General features: G+C 46.2%; 1 protein-coding gene across 1 annotated transcript in view; it reads left to right on the top strand.

Annotated features, from left to right (window-relative positions):
- Nucleotides 1–21,500, top strand: part of TOMM7 (translocase of outer mitochondrial membrane 7) — an 89,092-nt gene extending 67,592 nt beyond the window's left edge. The window contains exon 3 of the mRNA XM_082259643.1: nucleotides 21,066–21,500. Within this exon, the coding sequence (XP_082115769.1) occupies nucleotides 21,066–21,081 (16 nt within the window). The 3' untranslated portion in view covers nucleotides 21,082–21,500. The remainder of the gene's footprint in view (nucleotides 1–21,065) is intronic.
- Nucleotides 21,501–21,879: the final 379 nt, after the last annotated feature.

Genomic DNA, 21,879 nt, shown 5'->3' with positions numbered 1-21,879 from the left:
TTGCCTTGGGCGCGGCTGCGTTTCCCACCCCTCATGTTTGCACTGCTTTGGGACGTCCCCATTGTGACGAATATGAAGAGGGCGGCGACTGTCGGAGGACGTAAGAGAAAACGGAATTTTTGTAAAATCTTACCTGTAAAATTCCTTTCTCTGAGTCCCCCGACAGTTGCCGCCCCCGCCCCTCTCTTGGGGTTGAATGTACTCTCTACTGCTATTCCACTGAAACTGGAGTATGGATACAGGAAGTAGGAGGGTATTGACTGAGGGGACCACCCCCTGGGGGTGGGATGTGTTAAAACTTTTATATTAACATATTCTGTTGCCTAGCTACTCCTTTGGAGCAAAGTCTAATACCCCATTGTGACGAATATGAAGAGGGCGGCGACTGTCGGAGGACCCAGAGAAAGGAATTTTACAGGTAAGATTTTACAAAAATTCAGTTTTTTTTAGTTTCAATTATAAAATTTTGCAAAAAATTAATTTTTCTTCATACATTTGGGCCAAATGTATACTGCTACATGTCTCTGGTAAAATTAAACCAAATTAGTGTATATTATTTAGTCTGTGTGAAAGTTATTGAGTCTAGAAGCTATGGTACCAATTACTGAAAATTGATCACACCAGATGTACTGACGGCCTATCTCCTTTCTTGAGGCCCTGAAATGTCAGGACAGTACAAATACCGCCCAAATGACCCCTTTTTGTAAAGTAGACAGTCCAAGGTATTTAGTAAGAGGCATGGTGGGTTTTTTTAAGTTGTAATTTTTTCCCACAATTCTTGGGAAAATGAAGAAAAAAATTTTTTTTTCTTTTTTTTTTTCCCACAAAGTTGTCAATTTATAAGCTATTTATAACACATAGCATGTACACAGCAAAAATGACACCCCAAAATACATTCTGCCACTCCTCCTGAGTATGGCAATACCACATGTGTGAGACTTTTTCACAGCCTAGCCATATAGAGGGGCCCAACATCCAAGGCGCACCATCATGCATCCTAGCCACTTGCCTAGGCCTATTTTTGACATTTGGTGTTTACAAGCTAAAATCAGTTGTTTTGCTAGAAAACTGCTTAGAACCCCCAAACATTATATATTTTTTTTTAGCAGAGACCCTAGAGAATAAAATGGAGATTATTGCAATATTTTTTATCACACCGTATTTGCGCAGCGGTCTTCCAAACGCAATTTTTTTTGAAAAAATTCACTTTTTTTAATTAAAAAAATAAGAAACCAGTAAAGTTAGCCCAATTTTTTTCCATAATGTGAAAGATAATGTTACGCCGAGTAAATAGATACCCAACCTGTCATGTTTCAAAATTGCGCACGCTCACGGAATGGCGACAAACTTTGGTACTTAAAAATCCCCATAGGCGACAATTTAAAACTTTCTACAGGTTGCCATCTTTGAGTTACAGAAGAGGTCTAGGGCTCAAATTATTCCCCTTGCTCTAACGATCGCGGCGATACCTCACATGTGTGGTTTGAACACCGTTTACATATGTGGGCGGGGTTTCTGTATGCGTTCGCTTCTGCGCACGAGCTCACGGGGACAGGGCGCTTTCATTTTTTTTTTTCTACTATTTTATTTATTATTTTTTATTTTTACACCGTTTAAAAAAAAAAAAAAAAATTGATCATTTTTATTTCTATTAAAAGGAATGTAAACATTCCTCGTAATAGAAATAGGCACAACAGGACCTCTTTTTTGTGAGATCTGGGGTCAAAAAGTCCTCAGATCTCACAAGTACACTAAAAGATAGAGAAAAAAAAAAAAAAAATTATTATATAAAATGAAAAAAAAAAAAGGACCTTTAAACCGGTTGCTAGGCAACAACATTTTCCGTAGCTCCGGTCCTCCAAGACCATAGAGTCAAGTGAGGGCAAGCTTGCCCTCACTCGACATCCTGTCTGTGAGGATCTGGGACCGGATCGTTTTCCCCGCTGCCGGCGGGTTCGGTAAGCGGGGAAAAGGACCGGAACGTGGCGGGAGGGGGGGGGGGGCGCCTCTTCCGCCATCCCGGAAGGGTGATCCCACGGCGAATCCGCCGCTGGGACCACCCTTATCGGAAAGCCAACCGTCCACCGTTTAAAAAAATACCAGGGTTATGGCAGCTATCTGCTGCCATAACACCGGTATTTAGGTTTAAACGGAGGACGTATATAAACCTTTTTGGACTTGGACATGGTGGCTGTATGAAGGGTGATAGTTACTCGGGTACTTTGTTGGGCAGGTGACAGGTACTCTGGTACTGATGAGCAAGTGGCAGGTACTCGAGTACTCCGATAGGCAGGTGACAGGTACTCGGATACTCTGATGGGCAGGTGACAGGCAGGTGATAAGTACTGAGTAGTACTGATACTGATAGGTGATACTGTACTGATGGGTACTGATGATCAGTACTGATACGTGATAGGTACTGATGAGTACTGATGAGTAGTGATGGGTACTGATGAGCAGGCGGCAAGTACTCGGGTACTTCAGGCGTCAGGTACTCTGATGAGCAGGTGGAAGGTACTCGGGTACTCTGATGGGTAGGTGACAGGTACTCAGGTACTCTGATGATGGGTACTCCGTTGACAGGTACTCAAAGTACCCGAGTACCCGTCATCAGAGTACCCGAGTACCCGTCATCAGAGTACCCGAGTACCCGTCATCAGAGTACCCGAGTACCTGTCACCAGCCCATCAGAGTACCCGAGTACCTGTCATCTGAGTACCTGATGGGCTGGTGACAGGTACTCGGGTACTTTGATGGGCTAGTGACAGGTGCTCTTTATTGGGGGGGGGGGCAATCAGTGTGGTTGGGGAGCACTGTACTTGGTAACTAGCTGTTACCACAATCTCCTCCTCACACAGGATCAGTGTGTGAGGAGGAGAACACGGTGACAGCTAGTTACCGTGTTCTCTGTTGACATTTGTGACCGGCTGTGATTGGACACAGCCGGTCACATGGTAAAGAGCCAATTTCATTGGCTCTTTACCTAGATCGGGGATCGACTCTGTCCGAGGGACGAGCCTCGTCCCCGATCGCTGCTCTGCGTGACCCCGGGGGCGCGCATTGCAGAGAGAACGAGCGGCTCGTGCTGGAGCCGCTCATGTGATCGGCTGTGATTGACACAGCCGATCACGTGGTAAACAGCCAATTTCTATTGGCTGTTTACCTTGATCAGGGATGGGCTATGTCCGAGGGACGAGCCTCACCCCCGATTGCCGCGCTGCGCGCCCCCGGGGGCACGCAGTAGAGGGGAGATCCGGGCGACGTCCTATGACGGTGGCCCGGATCCTCACAACCACTTTGCCGACGTCATTTTACATGACGCGGTATGGAAGTGGTTAAAAAGCGTGACCCTAGAGTGAAAATTTGTCATATAGTACCGTCTTATTCCCTCCTGAATAAAGCCTGAATAATAGGCTGTTTGGCAGGTAATTAATATATTATCAAGCATATGTCTCCAGCACATCATGGATACATTGGCATCACATATCTAACCAAGGGGTCCTGCAGGACTTAAAAATTATGCACTTTTGAAGTGGTGAGCCATAGAGCCACTGTCAGGTTTTGTTTTGCTGTGTCTGTCCCCCTGACAGAAATGTACTCTCTTTTTCCAATTCTTCTGAGCACAAAAGTCACCAGGAAAAAAAAATGAGGGTAAATCCAAAATTGTAAGACCTCCAGGACAAGAATAAAGAGATCGTCCAATGGTAACACCTGTACTCATGACAACTGCTTGATGGGATTTTCTTCACATTGGAAAAATATCCTTTCACGGTTGAGTCTTCAGGACGGTAATTGAATCCAATATCTCCCTAATGAGACCGGTAGCAAAAAAATCCCCTCTCCTTTTGTATGATTTGCTTTAAAGCGGAGCTCCATCCAAAAGGGGAAGCTCTGCTTATTTGACTTCTCCCCCCTCCACTGCCACATTTGGCACCTTTCAGGGGGAGAGGGTACCTAGTTTTGACAGGTATCCGCTCCCACCTCTGGATGATCTTGGCGCGGCAAAGACAACTGGCAGTTCGGCCCCCCTCCTCCCCCTCCCCCCGCTAGCCATTTACAAAGCACAGCTTGCTTCGCACGTGTGCAGTAGGGAGCCAGCTGTGTGTGTTGCACTGACAGTTTCCCTTAGTGGGGATGGCAGCGATAGCACCTGGCAGCCGATTGAAATATCAACTGGGATGAAGACCCCGCTGGATTCGTGGACAGGCATGTGTCCTATTATTAAAAGTCAGCAGCTGCAGTATTTGTAGCTGCTGACTTAATTTTTTCTGAAGGAGCCTGAAACTCCGCTTTAATATAGAATTCCAGATTAAACCTGTCTAGTCTTAAAAAATACTTTCCTTCCCCCTTTCTAACACCTATGCTGACTAACCTGTGTAAAAATAAAACGCATACATGTCTTTTTTTTCTGCCCGCTCTGGTCCGGGTACGTGATCTCCCCTGTGTCAGCCATCGGTGGCTGCAGGGGAGAAGAGCGATCGCTTGACAATGGCTGGTAAAGTCTGGAATGCTGACATCACCTATAGGCATCTATGGCTCATCCATTGTCGGCGCTCCCTTCTCCCCCCTGCAGCAGCTGCTGACTGACATGGGGGGGGGGCTTGATCACTTGACTGGACTGGAGCAGGCTGAAAATAGGTAAGTACATACAGTGCTCAGCATAAGTGAGTACACCCCTTTTGAAAAGTAAGATTTTAATCAATATCTCAATGAACAAGAGAACAGTTAACAAAATTTTGACAAAACTTAAGTTTTTAATAGAACCTTTTTTTTTTAGCTTACATGAAAGTAAGGTTAATAATATAACTTGGATTACAAAATATTCAGTTTTACTCAAATTAGTTGAGGGAAAAAATGAATACACCCCACAACAAAAACGACATCAAGTATTTTGTATGACCTCCATGATTTATAAGGACAGCATCAAGTCTTCTAGGCATGGAACGACCTCTTTAACCACTTCAGGACCGCCCGCCACAGTTTTACATCGGTACTTTGACGTTAAATACCAGTGTTATGGCAGCAGATAGCTGCCATAACCCCAGTATTTTCTTACAGGGCGGGCGGTCCTCTTTCACATAAGTGTTCCTCAGCTCACCTTTATGGGTGGCGGGAGAGGTGCCCCCACCCCCCCCTCCTCCACTTCCCGGTCGTTTTCCCCACTTACCGGACCCGTCGGTAGCAGGAAAAACGATCCGGTCTGTATGTCCCAGGCAGGAAGTTGAGTGAGGGCAAGATGGCCCCCCACTCGACTCTATGGCCTTGGAGGACCAGAGCGACGTCATACCTTGCTTCCTCCCAACGGCCTTAAAGGGCATTTCTCTTTCTCTTTCGTTCATTGACAGGCACGGCTCCTGATCTTCTTAACCATTGGGTTATACTGCCCCCTCTAGGAGTAGGACACTAGGCAGAAAAAATAGTCTGGCTAAGTCTGTGGGCAGTCCCAGGGGGTATACGCCCTCTCTCTGCTATAGGTACTTTTTTTTTTTTAATAGTTTTTTTTCTGCCTAGTCAGGAGTAAGGACCTAGTTCCTTGCTGGTATCTCTGGTCCTGGCAATTTGTCTTTTTCTCCTGGATTTTCTTCCTAAGAGATCTGCACTCAACTTCCGGACTGGGCAGCGGGCTGGATAATTTAGATCCAGTGGTCACCCCAGTCTGGCCAGCAATCGCACGCAAAACTCTGCTTTGCGCTAGGTCGGCCGTGACAAAATTCCACCGGACGAGGGCTGGCTTGGGCATTAAACGCCTCGCAAAGTCTCATACTACCGGGTCTCGGCCCGAGTCGCAGTGTTCCTCCCGGCCGACAGTCCCCCATTTCGATGGAGGGGAGGTTCTGTCTGGAGCGGTGCCTGTCTGGTTCCTGGTATGGTAAGTAACCTACCCCTGGAGGGTTTTGGGGTTGATGTGGGCCCCTCCATGGGACGGTCTGACTCCTGGGTTCCCCTCCTTCCCGTTAGGCTCCCCCATCATCGGTCTGGTGATCCCTGTGGGCCATCTTGCCCACCCCCTCAACTCCCTCCACTGACGCCTGGGTTGTGGGGTGGCCTGGTTCACCCCCTAGGGTGGGGGCAGGGTTCTGTGCTGGTGATGGGGGCGGAAGGGTACATGGCTGGTGATCGACTGTCGGGGGGGGCTGTACCTGGTAGGGGGCTCCTGCCTGTGACATTTTCTGAGGCCTAGGGATCCCCCTGGGAGCATAGCTGCCATGTTTGTGTAGTCCGGTGACCATTTTTCAGTGGTTTGACATTGAAAATAGCAGCTGCCATGACAGTGGAGCCCTCTGGGCAGTGGTTTTCGGCTGTGGGAGCCCCTCCCCATCCCCTGGTGCTGACTCCTAGATCTTTTCATTTCCTGATTTCCGTTCGTGCAGCGCAGATTCTCCTGGTAGCTACGGTTGCGGGGTGGTGAGTCTGATGGGGTCCTCTCCCTCTGAACTGAGGATCGATTGGTGCTCTGTGGCTGGCAACCGGGTGGGCTGCCAGAGCGCTGGGGGTTGTCTCTTAGCAGTGTTATACACTTTTTTGTGGGGTCCCCCCTGGTGACTCATGGAGTCTTTGGAGCACATATTCCCACCTCATCCCCTCTCTGAGGCTTCAGGGTCCTCCAGGTCCCATCCATCCTTCGAGGCACTGACGGCGGTCCTGCAGTCCTTTGTATCCTGGGTTGAGGTAGCTTTTGAGCGACGAGCTGCCAAAAAGCCCCCCCTGCCTCATCTGTCTCATCAGATCCTGAATCTGATTCGGCCGCCGTGGACATGGGTCACCCTACTGGATTTGTGACCACACTCCCTGAATAGTGAGTTAATGAGTGAGATAGTGAGAAGGATTCCTCCAGTTCTGCAACCACGTACGAAAAAGAGCTGGTGGATGCACTGATTGTAGCTTTGTGTGAGACCTTAACAACTTCAATACAGGGCAGTTACACCCCGTTCCTGCCCAGGCCAATTTTCAGCTTTTAGCGCTGTTGCATTTTGAATGACAATTGCGCTGTCATGCAACACTGTACCTAAACCAAATTTATGTAATTTTTTTCCCCACAAATAGAGCTTTCTTTTCGTGGTATTTGATCACCGCAATATTTTTTCTTTTTGCTACACAAATAAAAGACCGAAAAGTTTGAAAAAAAAAAAAAAGTTTTTTTATTTGTTATAAAATTTTGTAAATGTATACGTTTTTTTTGCTGCACTAATGAGGCCGCACTGATGGGGTAGCACTGGTGGGCGGCACTGGTGGGCAGCGTCTGAAAGGGTCCCTGAGCCCTGATTGCCATCCCTGGTAGGCATCCCTGGTGGCCATTGATGGGTAACCCCTAGTGGCTCTAGTGGCACCCCCCCCAAGGGTCTGCACTGTTAATCAATGCTCTGATTACCAGTGCAGACCCCCCCTGTCAGGAGAGCCGCAGATCGGCTCTCCTCTACTCGTGCCTGTCAGGCACGAACTGAGGAAAGCCGATCAACGGCTCTTCCTATTTACTATGTGACCAGCAGGTCACATGGTAAAGAGCCTACGTCAGAGGGACACACCGCAGCACCGAACCAGTCATGATAATACAACCACTTTGCCGCTGTCAATCCGCTATAGGGTGGGTGGCAAGTGGTTAAAGATGGAGGACACAGCTGAAGCTGCGGTGGAGGTGCAGGTTCCCTTTGGCATTCACAAGCCATGCAGAGTGGAAAAGTGTTCCCTTTCCCCTCGTCTTTTGACAGAATTGTCACTAAATAGTGGGGACGACCATAGCGTCCCCTTGGGGTCCCTAAGCGATTTTGCTAGGTGATACACCTATGAGGAGTCCCTTCTTAAGACCTAGTGGACCCTCCGGTTTCCAGATTAAACAAGGCAATCATGAATCCGGTTGAAGAGTTCCCGGTCTTTAAGGACCCGGCTAACAGGAAGGCGGAGGCTGTGGCCCACAATATGTACACCCTGGCTGGTTCAGCACTGAGGCTAGTATTCATAATTGCCCTGGTGTCGCAGATTGACCGAATTGGCTAGGCTTTTGTGCCATGACCTAGAGGGGGAGTAGTTCCCCCCCCCCCCCTACTTTCCTGAGCTGGTGAACCAGGTGGTCCTGGGGCTGCAGTTTATCTGTGATGTCTCTGGATGCGGCTTCCCTAGAGGCTTGACTCTCTGTTTCGGCAGTGGTCTTTCGGCATGTCTTTTGGCTCAAATGCTGGTCTGTGGACCAGACTTCTAAAAAGGCCTTGACTGATCTTCCCTTTCAAGGAGATCGCTTGTTTGGTGCTACCCTGGATGACATCATTAAAGGTCTCACAGAGGGGAAGAGTACCTTTCTTACGCAGGCTACTAAGGGCAAGGACCCTCGTTGTAGACGTGGGCCCTCCTTCTTGGCTCATACGTTTTTCCGTCCCTCAGGGTCGACTGACAAGGGATCAGAGCCTTTTGGGCCCACCTCTGGAGGATCCAAATGAACTTGGTCTGGCAAGTCAAGAGTGGGCTTCTCTAGACTCGCTGATCTCCTGCGCCCTCACCCGTATCTGACATGGGGTGACATCTTTGCTGCTTCCCGGACCCGTGGACTCCCCTGGTACAAGTCAGGTGGGTCCACGAGGTCATTCGGTCTGGCTACAAGATTGAGTTTCGTTCTTACTCTCTGGTAAGGTTCTTCCTTCCAACATGCAACTGTCCCGGTCCGCTTACAGGCTCTTTTTGGGGCAGTGCAAAACCTTTTACTTTAAAGGGATGGTCCCGATTCCGACTTCGGAATGTTTTCAGGGGTTTTACTCAAACCCTGTTAACAGTCCCCAGGGAGGAAGGCAAGGTGCGTCCAATTCTGGACCTTAAGGCGCTAAACTGCTTTGTGTGGGTGCAGAAGTTCAGAATGGAGTTTGTTCACACGGTGGTGGCTTTCCTGCATCAGGGAGATTCTTCTTGCCTCCATCGACATCAAGGACGCTTGCCTTCACATTACAATATGTGTCGGTCTCCAGCGCTTCCTCCGCTTTGCCGTGGGGAAGGAACATTATCAGTTTGTGGCGTTACCTTTTGGTCTCGCTTCTGCTCCTCGGGTCTTCACGAAGGTGTTGGCCCCGCTGCTAGCATTGTTACACCAATGGGGGATCGCTGTACTGGGCTACTTGGGCAACCTACTTCTGCGAGCGGAGTCTCCTACTGCTCTGCTGGAAAACCTGGAAATCACCATATGAGCTTGAGGGTTTTTGACTGGATTCTGAATTTTCAGAAGTCTGCTCTGGTTCCGTCCACAAAGCTGGACTATCTGGGTCTGACTCTGGACTCTTCCTTAGCCAGAGTGCTCCTTCCTCTGGACAAACTCTAGAAACTGCAGGCTGTAATTTGTCTCCTGCTGTCCAGCAGATAGTAATCCCTCTGGAATTGCATGCAGTTGCTTGGCCTGATGGTGTCTACCAAATGGGACAAGGATCCGCAGTCTCTGGATAATCGGATCCGGCTGAGTCGGGGAATGAAAGGGTCCCTGATACGGTGGCTTCATTCTTAGGCTATGCAAATCCTTCATCTCCTTGTATTGGACAGTGGTCACCACAGATGCCAGCTTGTCCAACTGGGGAGGCGTCCTCTGCAAAAATTTCTGCTCAAAGGGAGACAGTGGAAGAGTTCAGACTACCGATCACTGTCTTGGTACTCCGAGCGATCAGACTGTGCCTGGAACATTGGACGGATCGTCTTCAGGGATGTCCAATGCGCATTTCAGTCAGACAATGCCACAGCCATGGTTTATGTAAATCACCAGGAGGCACAAGAAGTTTCCTGGCAGCTCTGGAGGTAGCCGACATTCTAAGTTGGGCGGAACGGTTCATTACAGCCCTCTTCGCCGTACACATTCCCGGGATGGAAAACTGACAGACGGATTACCTCAGTTGGCAGGCGTTGGACCAAGGGGAGTGGCCCCTTCATCCAGGGGTTTTCCATCAGTTGTGTCTCCGGTGGGGCTTTCCCGAGGTAGATCTGTTGACATCCCGGCTAAACAGAAAGGTGCAGAGGTTTGTGCCTCGGTCACGGGTTCCTCTGGCGGACTCCATGGATGCGCTGGTGGCCACGTGTGGTAAGTATTGTCTGATTTACGCTTTCCTTCCTCTCAAGCTTCTGCCAAGATTTTTACATAGGATAGAGGCAGAAGGGATTCCGGTCATCTTCGTGGCCCCGGACGGGCCTTCCCAGGCTTGGTACACCGATCTGGTGTGGCTGGTCGCCGACGTTCCTTGGAAGATTCCTCTCAGGGAGGATCTGCTGTCCCAAGGACCAATCTTCCATCCTGCTTTAGTGGCTAGCTTTGAGGGCTTGGTTGTTGAATGCCAGGTGCTGATGGATAGAGGTTTGTTTAAGTCAGTGGTTCCAGCGCTGTAAAAAGCTAGGAAATTTTCCTTCTAGGAAGATCTACCATCATAGGTGGAAGACATACATTGCGTGGTGTGAGTCTCATCCTTGCTCTTTTTTCGGTGGCCCGGATATTTACCTTCTTTCAACGGGGGATTGAGCAGGAACTGGCCTTGAGTACTATCAAGGATCAGGTGTTGGCCTTAGCAGTCTTCTTTCAATGGCCTTTGGCCACATACTCCTTGGTGCATACTTTTCTTCAGGGAGTTAGGCACTTGACACCTTCAGTGCGGTCTCTGTTGCCACCTTGGGACCTCAATTTGGAGCTCTCCGTTCTCCAGAAGCCTCCTTTTGAGAATCTTCGGGATATTCCCTTGCTTACACTGTCCCAGAAGGTGGCCTTTTTGGGGCTTTCACCTCTGCACAGGGTGTCGGAATTGGTGGTGCACAGTGATAAGGTAGTTCTTTGCCCCTGTCCGTTGTTCCTTCCTCAGTTTGTCTCTGATTTTCATTTGAATGAAGACCTTGTTTTGCCTTCCCTGTGTTCCAGGCCAAAACATCCGAAGGAAATTACTTTGTATGCCTAGGATTTGGCCTGGGCTATAAGGGTGTACCTGGCAGCTACGGAGTCTTTTAGGAAATAAGACTCACTATTTGTGCTTACGGATGGGCCTCGGAAAGGGTTGTCCGCTTCCTCTGCGACCATTTTCAGATGGATTAGACAGGCAGTAATTCAGGCCTATTCCATCAAGATCAGGTTCCTCCTTTCCCTGTCAAGACGCACTCCACTCTGGCGCTCAGTGCCTCCTTGGCCTTCCGTGATCAGGCGTCAGTGACGGAGGTTTGAAAGGTGGCCACCTTTTTGTTGGTGCACACTTTTACAAAGTTCTATAAAGTGGATGTGTTGGCATCTGCGGATGCTTCATTTGGTCGCAAGGTTTTACAGGCTGCTGTTTAGAGGACATGGTCCTCTTTGAGGGTGTATTGTTTTTTTCAGGTGAGCTCCTGTTTACCTGGTTGCAATAGTTAGCCTTGGGAATTTCATTTTCGCTTTTCTCACCCCTAATGTTTAACACTGCTTTGGGACGTCCCAGTTGTTAAGAAGATCAGGAGCTGTGTCTGTCAATTAATGAAAGAGAAAATGGGATTTTTGACTTACTCTAAAATCCATTTCTCTGTCGCTCATTGACAGACGTAGTCCTCCTTGATTAATATCAACTCTGGTTATACTGCCCTCTACAGGAGTAGGACTAGACAGGAAAGAAAACGTTCTGGCCACACCCTAGGGGCAGTCCCAGAGGGTATATCCTCTCACTTCCTGCTACAGCAAATCAGTTTTTTTCTGTCTAGTTAGGAGTAAGGACCTGGATTCCTTGCTAGGATCTTCGGTCCTGGCAAGATTTTTTTTTTTTAGAAATACTTTTTTAGACAGCTTTTTTTCTCCAGTGTTCCTGTGAGATCTTCAAGCAAGTACGCTGAAACTGGGCGACGGGCTGGATGTTGAGATCCAGTGGTCACCCCAGTTCAGCCTACGAGCGCGTGCAGGCCATAGCTCCGCGCTGGGTCGGCCGCGACATAGTCCCACTGGACGGGGACTGACCCTGCGAGTTAAACGTCTCGCCTGGACGCCAATGACCAACAGAGTCACGGCGTCCGTATTGGTCGACAGCCCCCCACCCCGGTGGAGAGGGGTTCTGTCAGGAGTTGGCGCCCGCCTGGTTCCGGTATGGTGAGTGGAAAGTTCCCCCTCTCCCCCTGTCGGGTTTGTTGGTGGACGCGGGCCCCTCTCTGGGATGGTCGGACACTCAGTTTTCTGGGTTTCCCCTCTATCCTATAACAGGTCACAGATCCCCCAATTTGAGTGTGATTTTTGTGAATCAAAACCAGGAGGCTTGGTTTGGGAGCTGACTATCTAAAGTCACTATATGACTGTAAGGGTGACTGAAGTCAGTGGCAGACTACTAAAAGGCATTACTATTGAGGTATAGAGGTATCCTACCTGTCTAGTGTGTACACAGGCCGATGCCTATGCCTGAGTTACTGCAGCCACAGATCGCCATCCCTCCAGAAAGCCGGTCACTTCCACAGGCCACACAGCCTCCCGCAGGCCGAGGACACCTCCCGCAGGCCGAGGCACTTCCGCAGGCCGCACAGGACGAATGCACACATCCCGCAGGCCGCTGCTAGCTTGCAAGCCGCCGCTATCCTACACAGGCCGCTGCCATTTTCCTGCAGATCGCACGAGGCCGCCATATTGGCGTAGCCTCGTGTCTTCAGCATGGGGGCGGCCATGTTTGAGGTGACCAAACACCTCGTGGAGTAATTGGGAGGCGCCGGAAGGTGTGTAAAGGGGCGGAGCCGCCTCCTTGGCCCAGGGAAAGCAAGCCAAAGACTTCCTGTCTGTAACAGACAGTGCTGGAAGCAGGTTGATAAGAAACTTCTGTGCATCAGGTGAGCCTTGGGGTCTCTCTCTCTCTTTCTAAGGGGTCCAAGCAGGTAGACTGAGGGGCGCAACTGCGCTGGGGGACTAAGTTAAAAAAAAAAAAAATGTTTTTTTTTTTTTTTGCAATTAATTTTTTTGTGTTTTGCTGGCAAGTGTCTTGTTACATGAACCCTGCCACACATGTATCCCCACCTGATCCCCTCAGGGTGGCCGCAGGACCCTCCAGTACCCCACTTGTGATGATGCATTATCAGCGTTTTGGAGTCTTTGGTATTCCGGGTGGAGGTAGCCTGTCAGGGACGGGGGTCAAGAAGAGCGACCCCCGCCTACCCCTATGTCATCTGATACCTCAGATACGGATTCTGAGCTGGTCATTGCAGTCCCTTTTCTGGGGTTGTTGTCTCAGGTACGGTCTCCTCAGACAGTAAGGAGGACGCTTCTGCCTCCGCCATAGCACAAGAAGCGTTGGTGGAAGCACTAGTTGTGTCTGTCCGGGAAACCTTAAATCTTGAGGTTACACCGGCAGAGGTAGCTGAGACTCGTATTCCTTTTTTGGTACTAGCAAGCCTACCAAAAATGGTGAAGGGTTTCCCTTGCCCAAATAGGGTCGTCCGTAAATGAGCCCTGCTATTTCCAAACGCATTGCTAGGCGCTATCATTTTGAGGAATCCCTCATTTCAAAGATGGACGGTACCACCAATAGTGGACTCACCGATTTCCAGACTAAATAAAACCACTGTTATCCCATTGGATTGACAGAATGGGCCCCACCCATCTCTGGGGTGGGGGGACGTCTTCACCGGTTTCCGGATCCAGGGCTTTCCAGAATCCCGGATAAAGGGGTTCGCAAGGTCATATGGTCGGGATACAAGATCGAGTTTCGATCACTACCACCGGTGCGATTCTTCCCTTCCAATATTCGACATCCCCAGGTCGCTTAAAAAGCTTTGCGGGGGACAGCTTGATACAACAAGCAGTGGTAGTTCACATTCCTTGGAGGAGTTCTAGTTGAACTTGTTCACAATGCCCAGGAAAAAGGGCTAGGTGCGTCCAATTCTGGTCTTGGAAGAGATGGAGTCCATCCATACAGTGGTGGCCTCCCTGCATCAGGGGGATTTCCTGGCGTCCATAGACATTTAGGATGCCTATCCTCATATCCCCATCTTCGCAGGACATCAGCGTTTTCGTTGCTTTTTCCAAAGATCATCCCTGGTTCCCACCAGGAGACTGAACTATCTGGGCCTAATTTTGGATACATCCTTGGCAAGAGTGTTTCTCCATGCGGAGAAACTCCAGAAGATTCAGTCAATGATTCGGATGTTGCTGTCCGTCAACTGGCTGGGATTGATGGTCGCCTCCTTAGAGGCAGTACCGTTTGCCCAGTCTCATACCCAAATTCTCCAAAGAGGAGATTCTTCCCATATGGAATCGGAATCCCGATTCCCTGGACAATCGGATCCGATTGAGTGAGCGGACCAGGGTGGCTTCGGTCTCCGATGCTCAGCCAGGGGAAGTAATTTCTTCTGATAAATTCCAGGTTACCGATAAATGTGTTGGAACTGAGAGCGATCAGACTTTCTCTGATTTACTGGACCGAGCAGCTCCAGGGCAGCCCGGTTCGGATCCAATCGTACTATGCCACGGTCATGACTTATGTCAATCACCAAGGGGCACCAAGAGTGCCCTGGCGGCCATAAAAGTGGCCAACATTCTTATTAGGGGAACAGTTGTTCCAGTTCTCTCCGATATTTATCACGGAGGTGGACAGGCAGATTATTTCAGCTGTCAGATTCTGGATCAAGAGGAATAGTCTCTTCATCCAGAGGTATTTCACCAGCTGTCCCCTCATTGGGGCACCCCAGATATGGATCTGTTGGTAGGTTGGCTCAACAGGGCTCGCACCCGCGATCCTCTAGCGGACGCAGCAGACGCGCTGAACGGCCTGTAAAGGCAGTATCAGCTACTATGTCTTCCCCCCTCTCAAATTGCTGCTGAGCTTTCTCCGCAGGATAGAGGTGGAGGGAACTCCAGTTATCCTGGAAATTACGAGCTGGCTTCGTCAAGCCGGGTACGCCGACTTGGACAGGCTAGTCGTGGACGCTCCTTGGAGACTTCCTCTCAGGGAGGATCTGCGGTCTCAAGGACCGATCTTTCATCGTGCTTTACAGTCGCTGGTTTTAATGGCCTGGCTATTGAGACCCAGGTACTGAAGGACAGAGGGTTGTCAGCTTCAGTTATTCCTACTGTAATTAAAGCAAGGAAAGCGACTTCCAGCAAGGAAAGCGACTTCCAGCAAAGTCTATTATCGCACATGGAAGACTATCGCGTGGTGTGAATCTTTGGAATTTCCCCCACGTACCTATTCGGTGACCCGAATCTTGGCTTTTCTGCAAAAGGGGGTTGAGCAGAAACTATCCTTGAGCATTATCAAGGGTCAGGTTTCAGCATTAGCAATCTTCTTTCAGAAGCCTTGGGCTACTCATTCCTTGGTGTCCAGGGGGTGCAGCACTTGGCTCCGCCAGTGCGTGCGCCCTTACCGCCCTGGGATCTTAATTTGGTGTTTGTCGGTTCTTCAGAAACCTCCCTTTTAAAATATCAGGGAGATTCCCTTGCTTACATTATCCCAGAAGGTGGCCTTCTTGGTGGCTATCACTTCTGCACGCAGGGTGTCAGAACTGGCTGCATTATCATGCCATTCCCCATATCTAGTGGTTCATAGGGATAAGGTAGTTCTTCATCCGAAGCCATCCTTTCTTCCTAAGGTGGTTTCAGATTTTCATCTGAATGAAGATATTGTGCTACCTTCCTTGTGTCCTAAGCCCAATCATCCTCAGGAATATGCGTTGCATTCCTTGGATGTGGTTCAGGCAATCAGGGTATACCTGAAGACTACGGAATCGTTCCGTAAGACGGATTCACTTTTTGTGATCACGGATGGCCCCAGAAAGGGGTTACCTGCATCTGCCGCGACTATCTCCAGATGGATCAGACAGACGGTGGTACAGGCTTATTCTATTAAGGGTCGGAATCCTCCGTTCCCTGTTAAGGTGGTCCAGGTGGGCAAGGCGGCTACCTGGTCGTCGGTTCATACCTTTACAAAATTTTATAAAGTTGATGTGATGGCATCGGCGGATGCCTCATTTGGCCGCAAGGTTTTGCAGGCCGCAATTTGAGGAGACCGGTGGTCTACCTCGAGGGTTTTTTTTTCCATTGGAATTTCAGTTGAGTCTCATCGTGTGATTGATGAGCCTTTAAAACTTCTAGTTGGCACCGGTTGGGCCTTCTAGATTGGATTTTGATTTCCATTTTCCCACCCCTCATTTGTGGCACTGCTTTGGGACGTCCCGAGTTGATATTAATCAAGGAGGACTACGTCTGTCAATGAGCAACAGAGAAAAATGGATTTTTGTAAAATCTTACCGTAAAATCCTTTTCTCTTAAGCTCATTGACAGACGTAGTACCCGCCCCTCTGTTTTTGAGTTGGGTTGGGTTAAATTCTCTAAACACTGCTTTGTGACATAACTGATTTGCTGTAGCAGGAAGTGAGAGGATATACCCTCTGGGACTGCCCCTAGGGTGTGGCCAGAACGTTTTCTTTCCTGTCTAGTCCTACTCCTGTAGAGGGCAGTATAACCCGAGTTGATATTAATCAAGGAGGGACTACGTCTGTCAATGAGCTTAAGAGAAAAGGATTTTACGGTAAGATTTTACAAAAATCCATTTTTCTCAGATGTTCATTGATGAACATAGCACCCTCCCCTGTTGTAATTCTTCTGACACTGCTTGGAACAAAGTCCCCTGGGACTGCCCATAGGCGTAGCCAGACTTTTGTTTTCTGCCTAGTGTCCTACTCCTGTAGGGGGCAGTATAACCCATTGGTTAAGAAGATCAGGAGTTGTGTCCGCCAGTGAACATCAGAGAAATTGATTTCACAGTAGATCAAAAATCCCTTTTTTTTTTTTTTTTTGCTTTTATAGGTAGATGTGAGATCTGAGGTCTTTTTGACCCCAGATCTCACATTAGAGGACCTATCCTGATTATTTCTATTACAAGATGTTTACATTCCTTGTAATGGGAATAAAAGTGATCAAAACTTTTTTTTAAAGGGACTGTGTAAAAAAAAAAAAAGAAAATTAATAAAATAAAGCGCCCTGTCCCCTCCAAGCTTGTGCGCAGAAGCAAACACAAGTCACGCCCACATATGTAAACATCGTTCAAACCACACATGAGGTATCACCGCGATTGTTGGAGCGAGAGTAATTCTAGCCCTAGACCTCCTCTGTAACTCTAAACTGTGGTAACCTGTAGAAATTTTTAATGTGCTGCCTATGGAGATATTTAAGTACCAATGTTTGTCTCCATTCCACGAGCGTGCACAATTTTGAAGCATGATATGTTGGGTATCTATCTACTCGACGTAACATTATCTTTCATATTATAGAAAAAAATGTGGCTAACTTTACGGTTTTCTTCAGTTAAAGAAAATTTATTTTTTCCCCCAAAAAATTGCGTTTGTAAAGACCGCATCACAAATAGTGTGACTAAAGTATTGCAACGCTCTCCAATTTATTCTCTAGGGTTTTTGCTAAAAAATATATTTGTTTCGGGGTTTTGAGTAATTTTATAGCAAAAAATACTGATATTGACTTGTAAAAATGTTTTTTTTTTTTTTAGTTTTGGATAGAGTGGAGATGGATTAGACCCCCCTGTCAGGCTTTACTGCTGTCTGTGTCCCTGTTAAAGAGATTCATCCTCTCTATTTGTCCTGTTTACCAGAAAGCGGAGACAGATCTGCCTGCTCAGCAGGGATCAGCGGATCGATCCCCGCTGAGCCAAACGGAGTCCGCCGGGCGGAAAGCCATTTAAAAGGACCCTAAAATTTAGCTTTGCTCCTAAGAATTTTATTGGGATGTATTCATTTTTTGGTCTTGAGTTTTATTGAATGAATACTTTTTTTGTGTGTACAAGTAAACAAATCTTGGTTGCAATCAATGGCCCGCATTTGTGGGAGTATTTTGTAGTACATTGCGGGGGTTACGTTCCGGACCCAGCCGCGAAAAGTGAAAATCCGCGAAATAGAAAAACCCTGTCACTGTACGTGTAAAAGCATTTTAAGGTCTTTAAACACACTTTTAATACAGTAGAAACTCATTTAAACACAAAAGATACTGAGAGACATAGCAAGAGCTATGGAAAACACAAAAATATTTCATTTTTAATGATTTATATAGTAAAATAACATTAAAAAAAAAACGCAATATACTGGGACCGCAAAAACTGAACCGCGATGGAGCGGGGGTTTACTGTATAGTGTCCCATAAAAAATGTTGATTCTGAAAGGAAGTAAAAGTTTTCTGCCAAATCTGTTGGGGTGTACTCATTTATGCTGAGCACTGTATATCTTTCTTACACAGATTAGTCTGCATAGGTGTTAGGAGGGGGAAGCCTGTTTAGGTTGGTTACCTTAAGATATACTTAGAATATGTATTGCATACGATCAGCTTGGATGGTGAAAATTTGTGAAATGGGAACATGTATTGGAAGCATATGACTGCAGAGAACTTCCTAGTGTTTCTAAACCTAGTCTTTGAACTTTCAAAAGTTTAGTGCCCTTCCCATTTACCTGGTGTTTTTATAAATTGCTCAGTATTTTTAAGTAGATAAATAATATAAGGTTCAGTCCCCTTCATGTAGTAACCCATCTTGGAAATACTGCAGTGTACTGTTGGAAAATGCAGTTATGAAGAGCTGCCCATTCGCCTTGATCAATACAGTTATATCTGAATGGAGGCTTGTAGCCCATTAAATCAGTAGAAACTAGGGCTGCAACTAATGATTATTTTCATAATTGATTAGTTGGCTGATTTTATTATTTTGATCGGATATTAACTTTAAAAAAAGTGTGGTGTATAATTGAGTTAATATGTAAAGTGTAAAAGGGCAATTTATTCCTAATATATATATATATATATATATATATATATATATATATATATATATATATATATATATATATATATGCAGTGGTAAATATAATCAACCAACTATATGGTTAGGGAGCAAAATCTCTAATCCACTCTGAGAATAACAGACAGACGAGATATACTGTGTATGTGTATGTGTGTGTGTATATGTATGTATATATAATGTGTGTATGTGTATATGTATGTATATATATATATATATATATATACACACACACACACTATTAGAGGTGGAATCTGGTAAATATCAGACTCCAATCAAATTTTTTATGAAAAAAAATAAATAAAATTAAAGCTTTTCAGACAGAACTGTAATATATTATGTATGACAGGCTCCCTTGTCATATGCAGGTGCTGTTCAAAAAAAAAAATTAATTTTAAGAACATTCGTTCGATTTTCAAATCATTAGTAAGGTCAATCTGATTTATTTTAAGAACATTCGTTCTAATTTTAAATTGTTTAGTCAAATCGATGTTCGTTTTCGAAGGAATTTTAAGACATTGTACCGGTATATGGTTTTCGTTCAGAAATTGCATTAATTTTAAAACAAAATGTTAAAAGCAAGTGAAATTGTCATACGACATTCTTTCATTCAGCGAATGTACAAAAATTTTTGGTACGAATATTCTCATCTGAAAGTCAATGTGTATGGCCAGCATAAGGCTCGGTTCACACCAATGCAGTTTGCTTTTCATCAGTTTCTGCAGTGCTTTTTGCTGTGCGTTTTGCGCACGCTATCTTGCTTCGATTTGTGTTTTGCAGTTTTTTATGCTTTTTTTTTTGGCCAATTTGTTGTTGGGCAGATTAAAAAACGCAACAAAATATTATACTTACAAAATGTTATACTGGCCCCTCCCACCTTCAGAGAGCCCCAATAGCAAGCTGCAAAGTTTAGCACAGCCCCTATAGCAAGGTTAAAAAAAACTTCTACCTTTTAGAACTACTTACTTCCTGCCCAGGACTACATGTCCAGTGAGTCACATTCACAAGTTCTCAGGCACTTACTGGCATGTATGGATGGTGTACTCAGCTGTATGTGTACTGCACTGTATTTCCTGATATGTAAACAAATAATGCATTCTGTATGCAGGCCAACTAAATGGCTGACCAACTAATCGATTATAAACGTAGTTGACAACTATTTTCATAATCGATTAGTTGATTAACCAATTAGTAGTTTTGGCCCTAATAGAAACTGATGATGAGATGAGAGACAGTTTTCTCACGAGGTTATTGTGGGCTGGGGGACAAATCAGGTAGTTGCTTCTTTTTTAAATCTTAAATAGGTTGTAAACCTCAGAAAAAAAAATTAAAGAAAAGCCTGAAAGACAAAGGCATAATGAGCTAGTATGCATCACATACTAGCTCATTATGAAATACTTACCTTAGAAGGAAGCCCCCGCAGTGCCCCCTGCTCACCGTAACACAGCAGTCCTTCCTGGTTCGCGTCCTCCAGCCATTTGATTGGCTGGAGGCTCGATGACATCACTGCAGCACGGGTGGCCGTTCCTTCAGAGCGCATGCGCCAATGACGTCATCGGCTGCATGTAATGTAAATATCTCCTAAACGGTGCAAGTTTAGGAGATATTTACAGTACCTATAGGTAAGCCACCTTATAGGCTTACTTATAGGCAAAAGTCATTTAGTGCCGGTTCACATCTGTGCGATCAGAGATCGCATGTAATTCGAAGCGCACTGCTCCTAAAAGTACATGCGATCTCTGTGCGGTGCAAATTTAGCCATACAGTTTGTATAGCTGAATTTGCACCACAATCGCACCCACCTTGCACAGGACCCTTTTTTTGTCGGCAGCAAAATCGGATCGCATGGTGGTTCACACTAGTGTGATCCGATTCTGTGCAAACTTTCAGATCGCACTGCGATATGTGATCTGATCTGGGGGTGTCGTTAACTTTTAATTGACACCCCCAGTGTATCGCATATGGCAGTGTGAACTGCCAGGGGTGCGTACGGATGCGATGCGGGAACACGCTGTATATTCGCAGCGTTCCCGCATCGCAGAAATATGAATCGGCACGAAGGGGGGTTTACAACCTCTTTAAATACCATTTTGCTTGTTAAAAAAAAAGAAAAAAAAAAAAAGAGAAACCTGGATCCAAGATTACTCTAGCCACTTTCAAATGTGACCAGCAGAGGTCCTTCTAGTAACACACTGTTGTCCACTGGTAAATGTCTCTAACAGTATACTATGGGCTTTGGTAAGGTTGCACATTATCCACCCAATATTGGTCATGCTTTTTTCTGTTGTGACTTTGTTGAGAAACAAAATTAATGCTACTTTTTTGTTCATGTATTTCTTTTAGCCTTCTTTGGGGATGAAGAGTTCAGAAAAACACCCTTTTAGGTCCAGACACTGAAAATCCTCATCAATGTTGGCTTCAAAAAGAGGAATACTGGTGCCACAGTTTACAAACCTAAAGCAGCATGGATTCATGTCACCTGGACTTGCTACTGCCATACCATTTGATCTATCAATGCAGCAGGACTGGCAGAATTGTGAATTCTTAATACAAACATTGCTTCTTTTTATGTTATATAGCTGTATACTGATGTTCAGCCTATGTACATTCCCTCCCAACAAAATCACTGACCTTTGTTTTTGGTTATAAAAGTAAATGTACATTATTTATCTGGTGTTATTGTTTCTTTAAAAAATACATAAAGAACATAACCTATCCTGTATTTAAGAATAACTGAAGAAAAATAAAGATTGGATCCAATAAAGATTTATGAGAAAAATAATTTATTTGATCTGTAATAACACATTTGAAAACAAGAATAAATAACAGTTGGGAAATTGCAATAAATAACTATGCAGCAGTAAATTTATCCAACATGGTTGACCCCTCAGAGTGTACTGGTTTGCTTTTCACAGAAAATACTTTTTCTCCTTACTCTATTACACGGCTGAATACATCCTTCAGATATAGGCGGCCTTCACACTTTTGTGTTGTGGTAAAACATGTTTTATTGTACACAATGATAATGTACAGCACTCTGTGTGGTGTGCTGTGACACTATTCTTTTATTGTGGCAACCCAACTCACAGTTCAGTAAGTGCTGATTGGCCCACACTGTAGCACACCACCATGTGTTGTGTTGCACTGTGTTAAACAA

Source organism: Pelophylax lessonae (assembly GCF_965119305.1).
Source record: "Pelophylax lessonae genome assembly, chromosome: 5".
In the NCBI taxonomy this organism is placed as follows: Eukaryota; Metazoa; Chordata; class Amphibia; order Anura; family Ranidae; genus Pelophylax; species Pelophylax lessonae.
The sequence above is the reverse complement of the archived record's forward strand: the minus strand, read 5'-3'. Positions and strand labels throughout refer to the sequence as shown.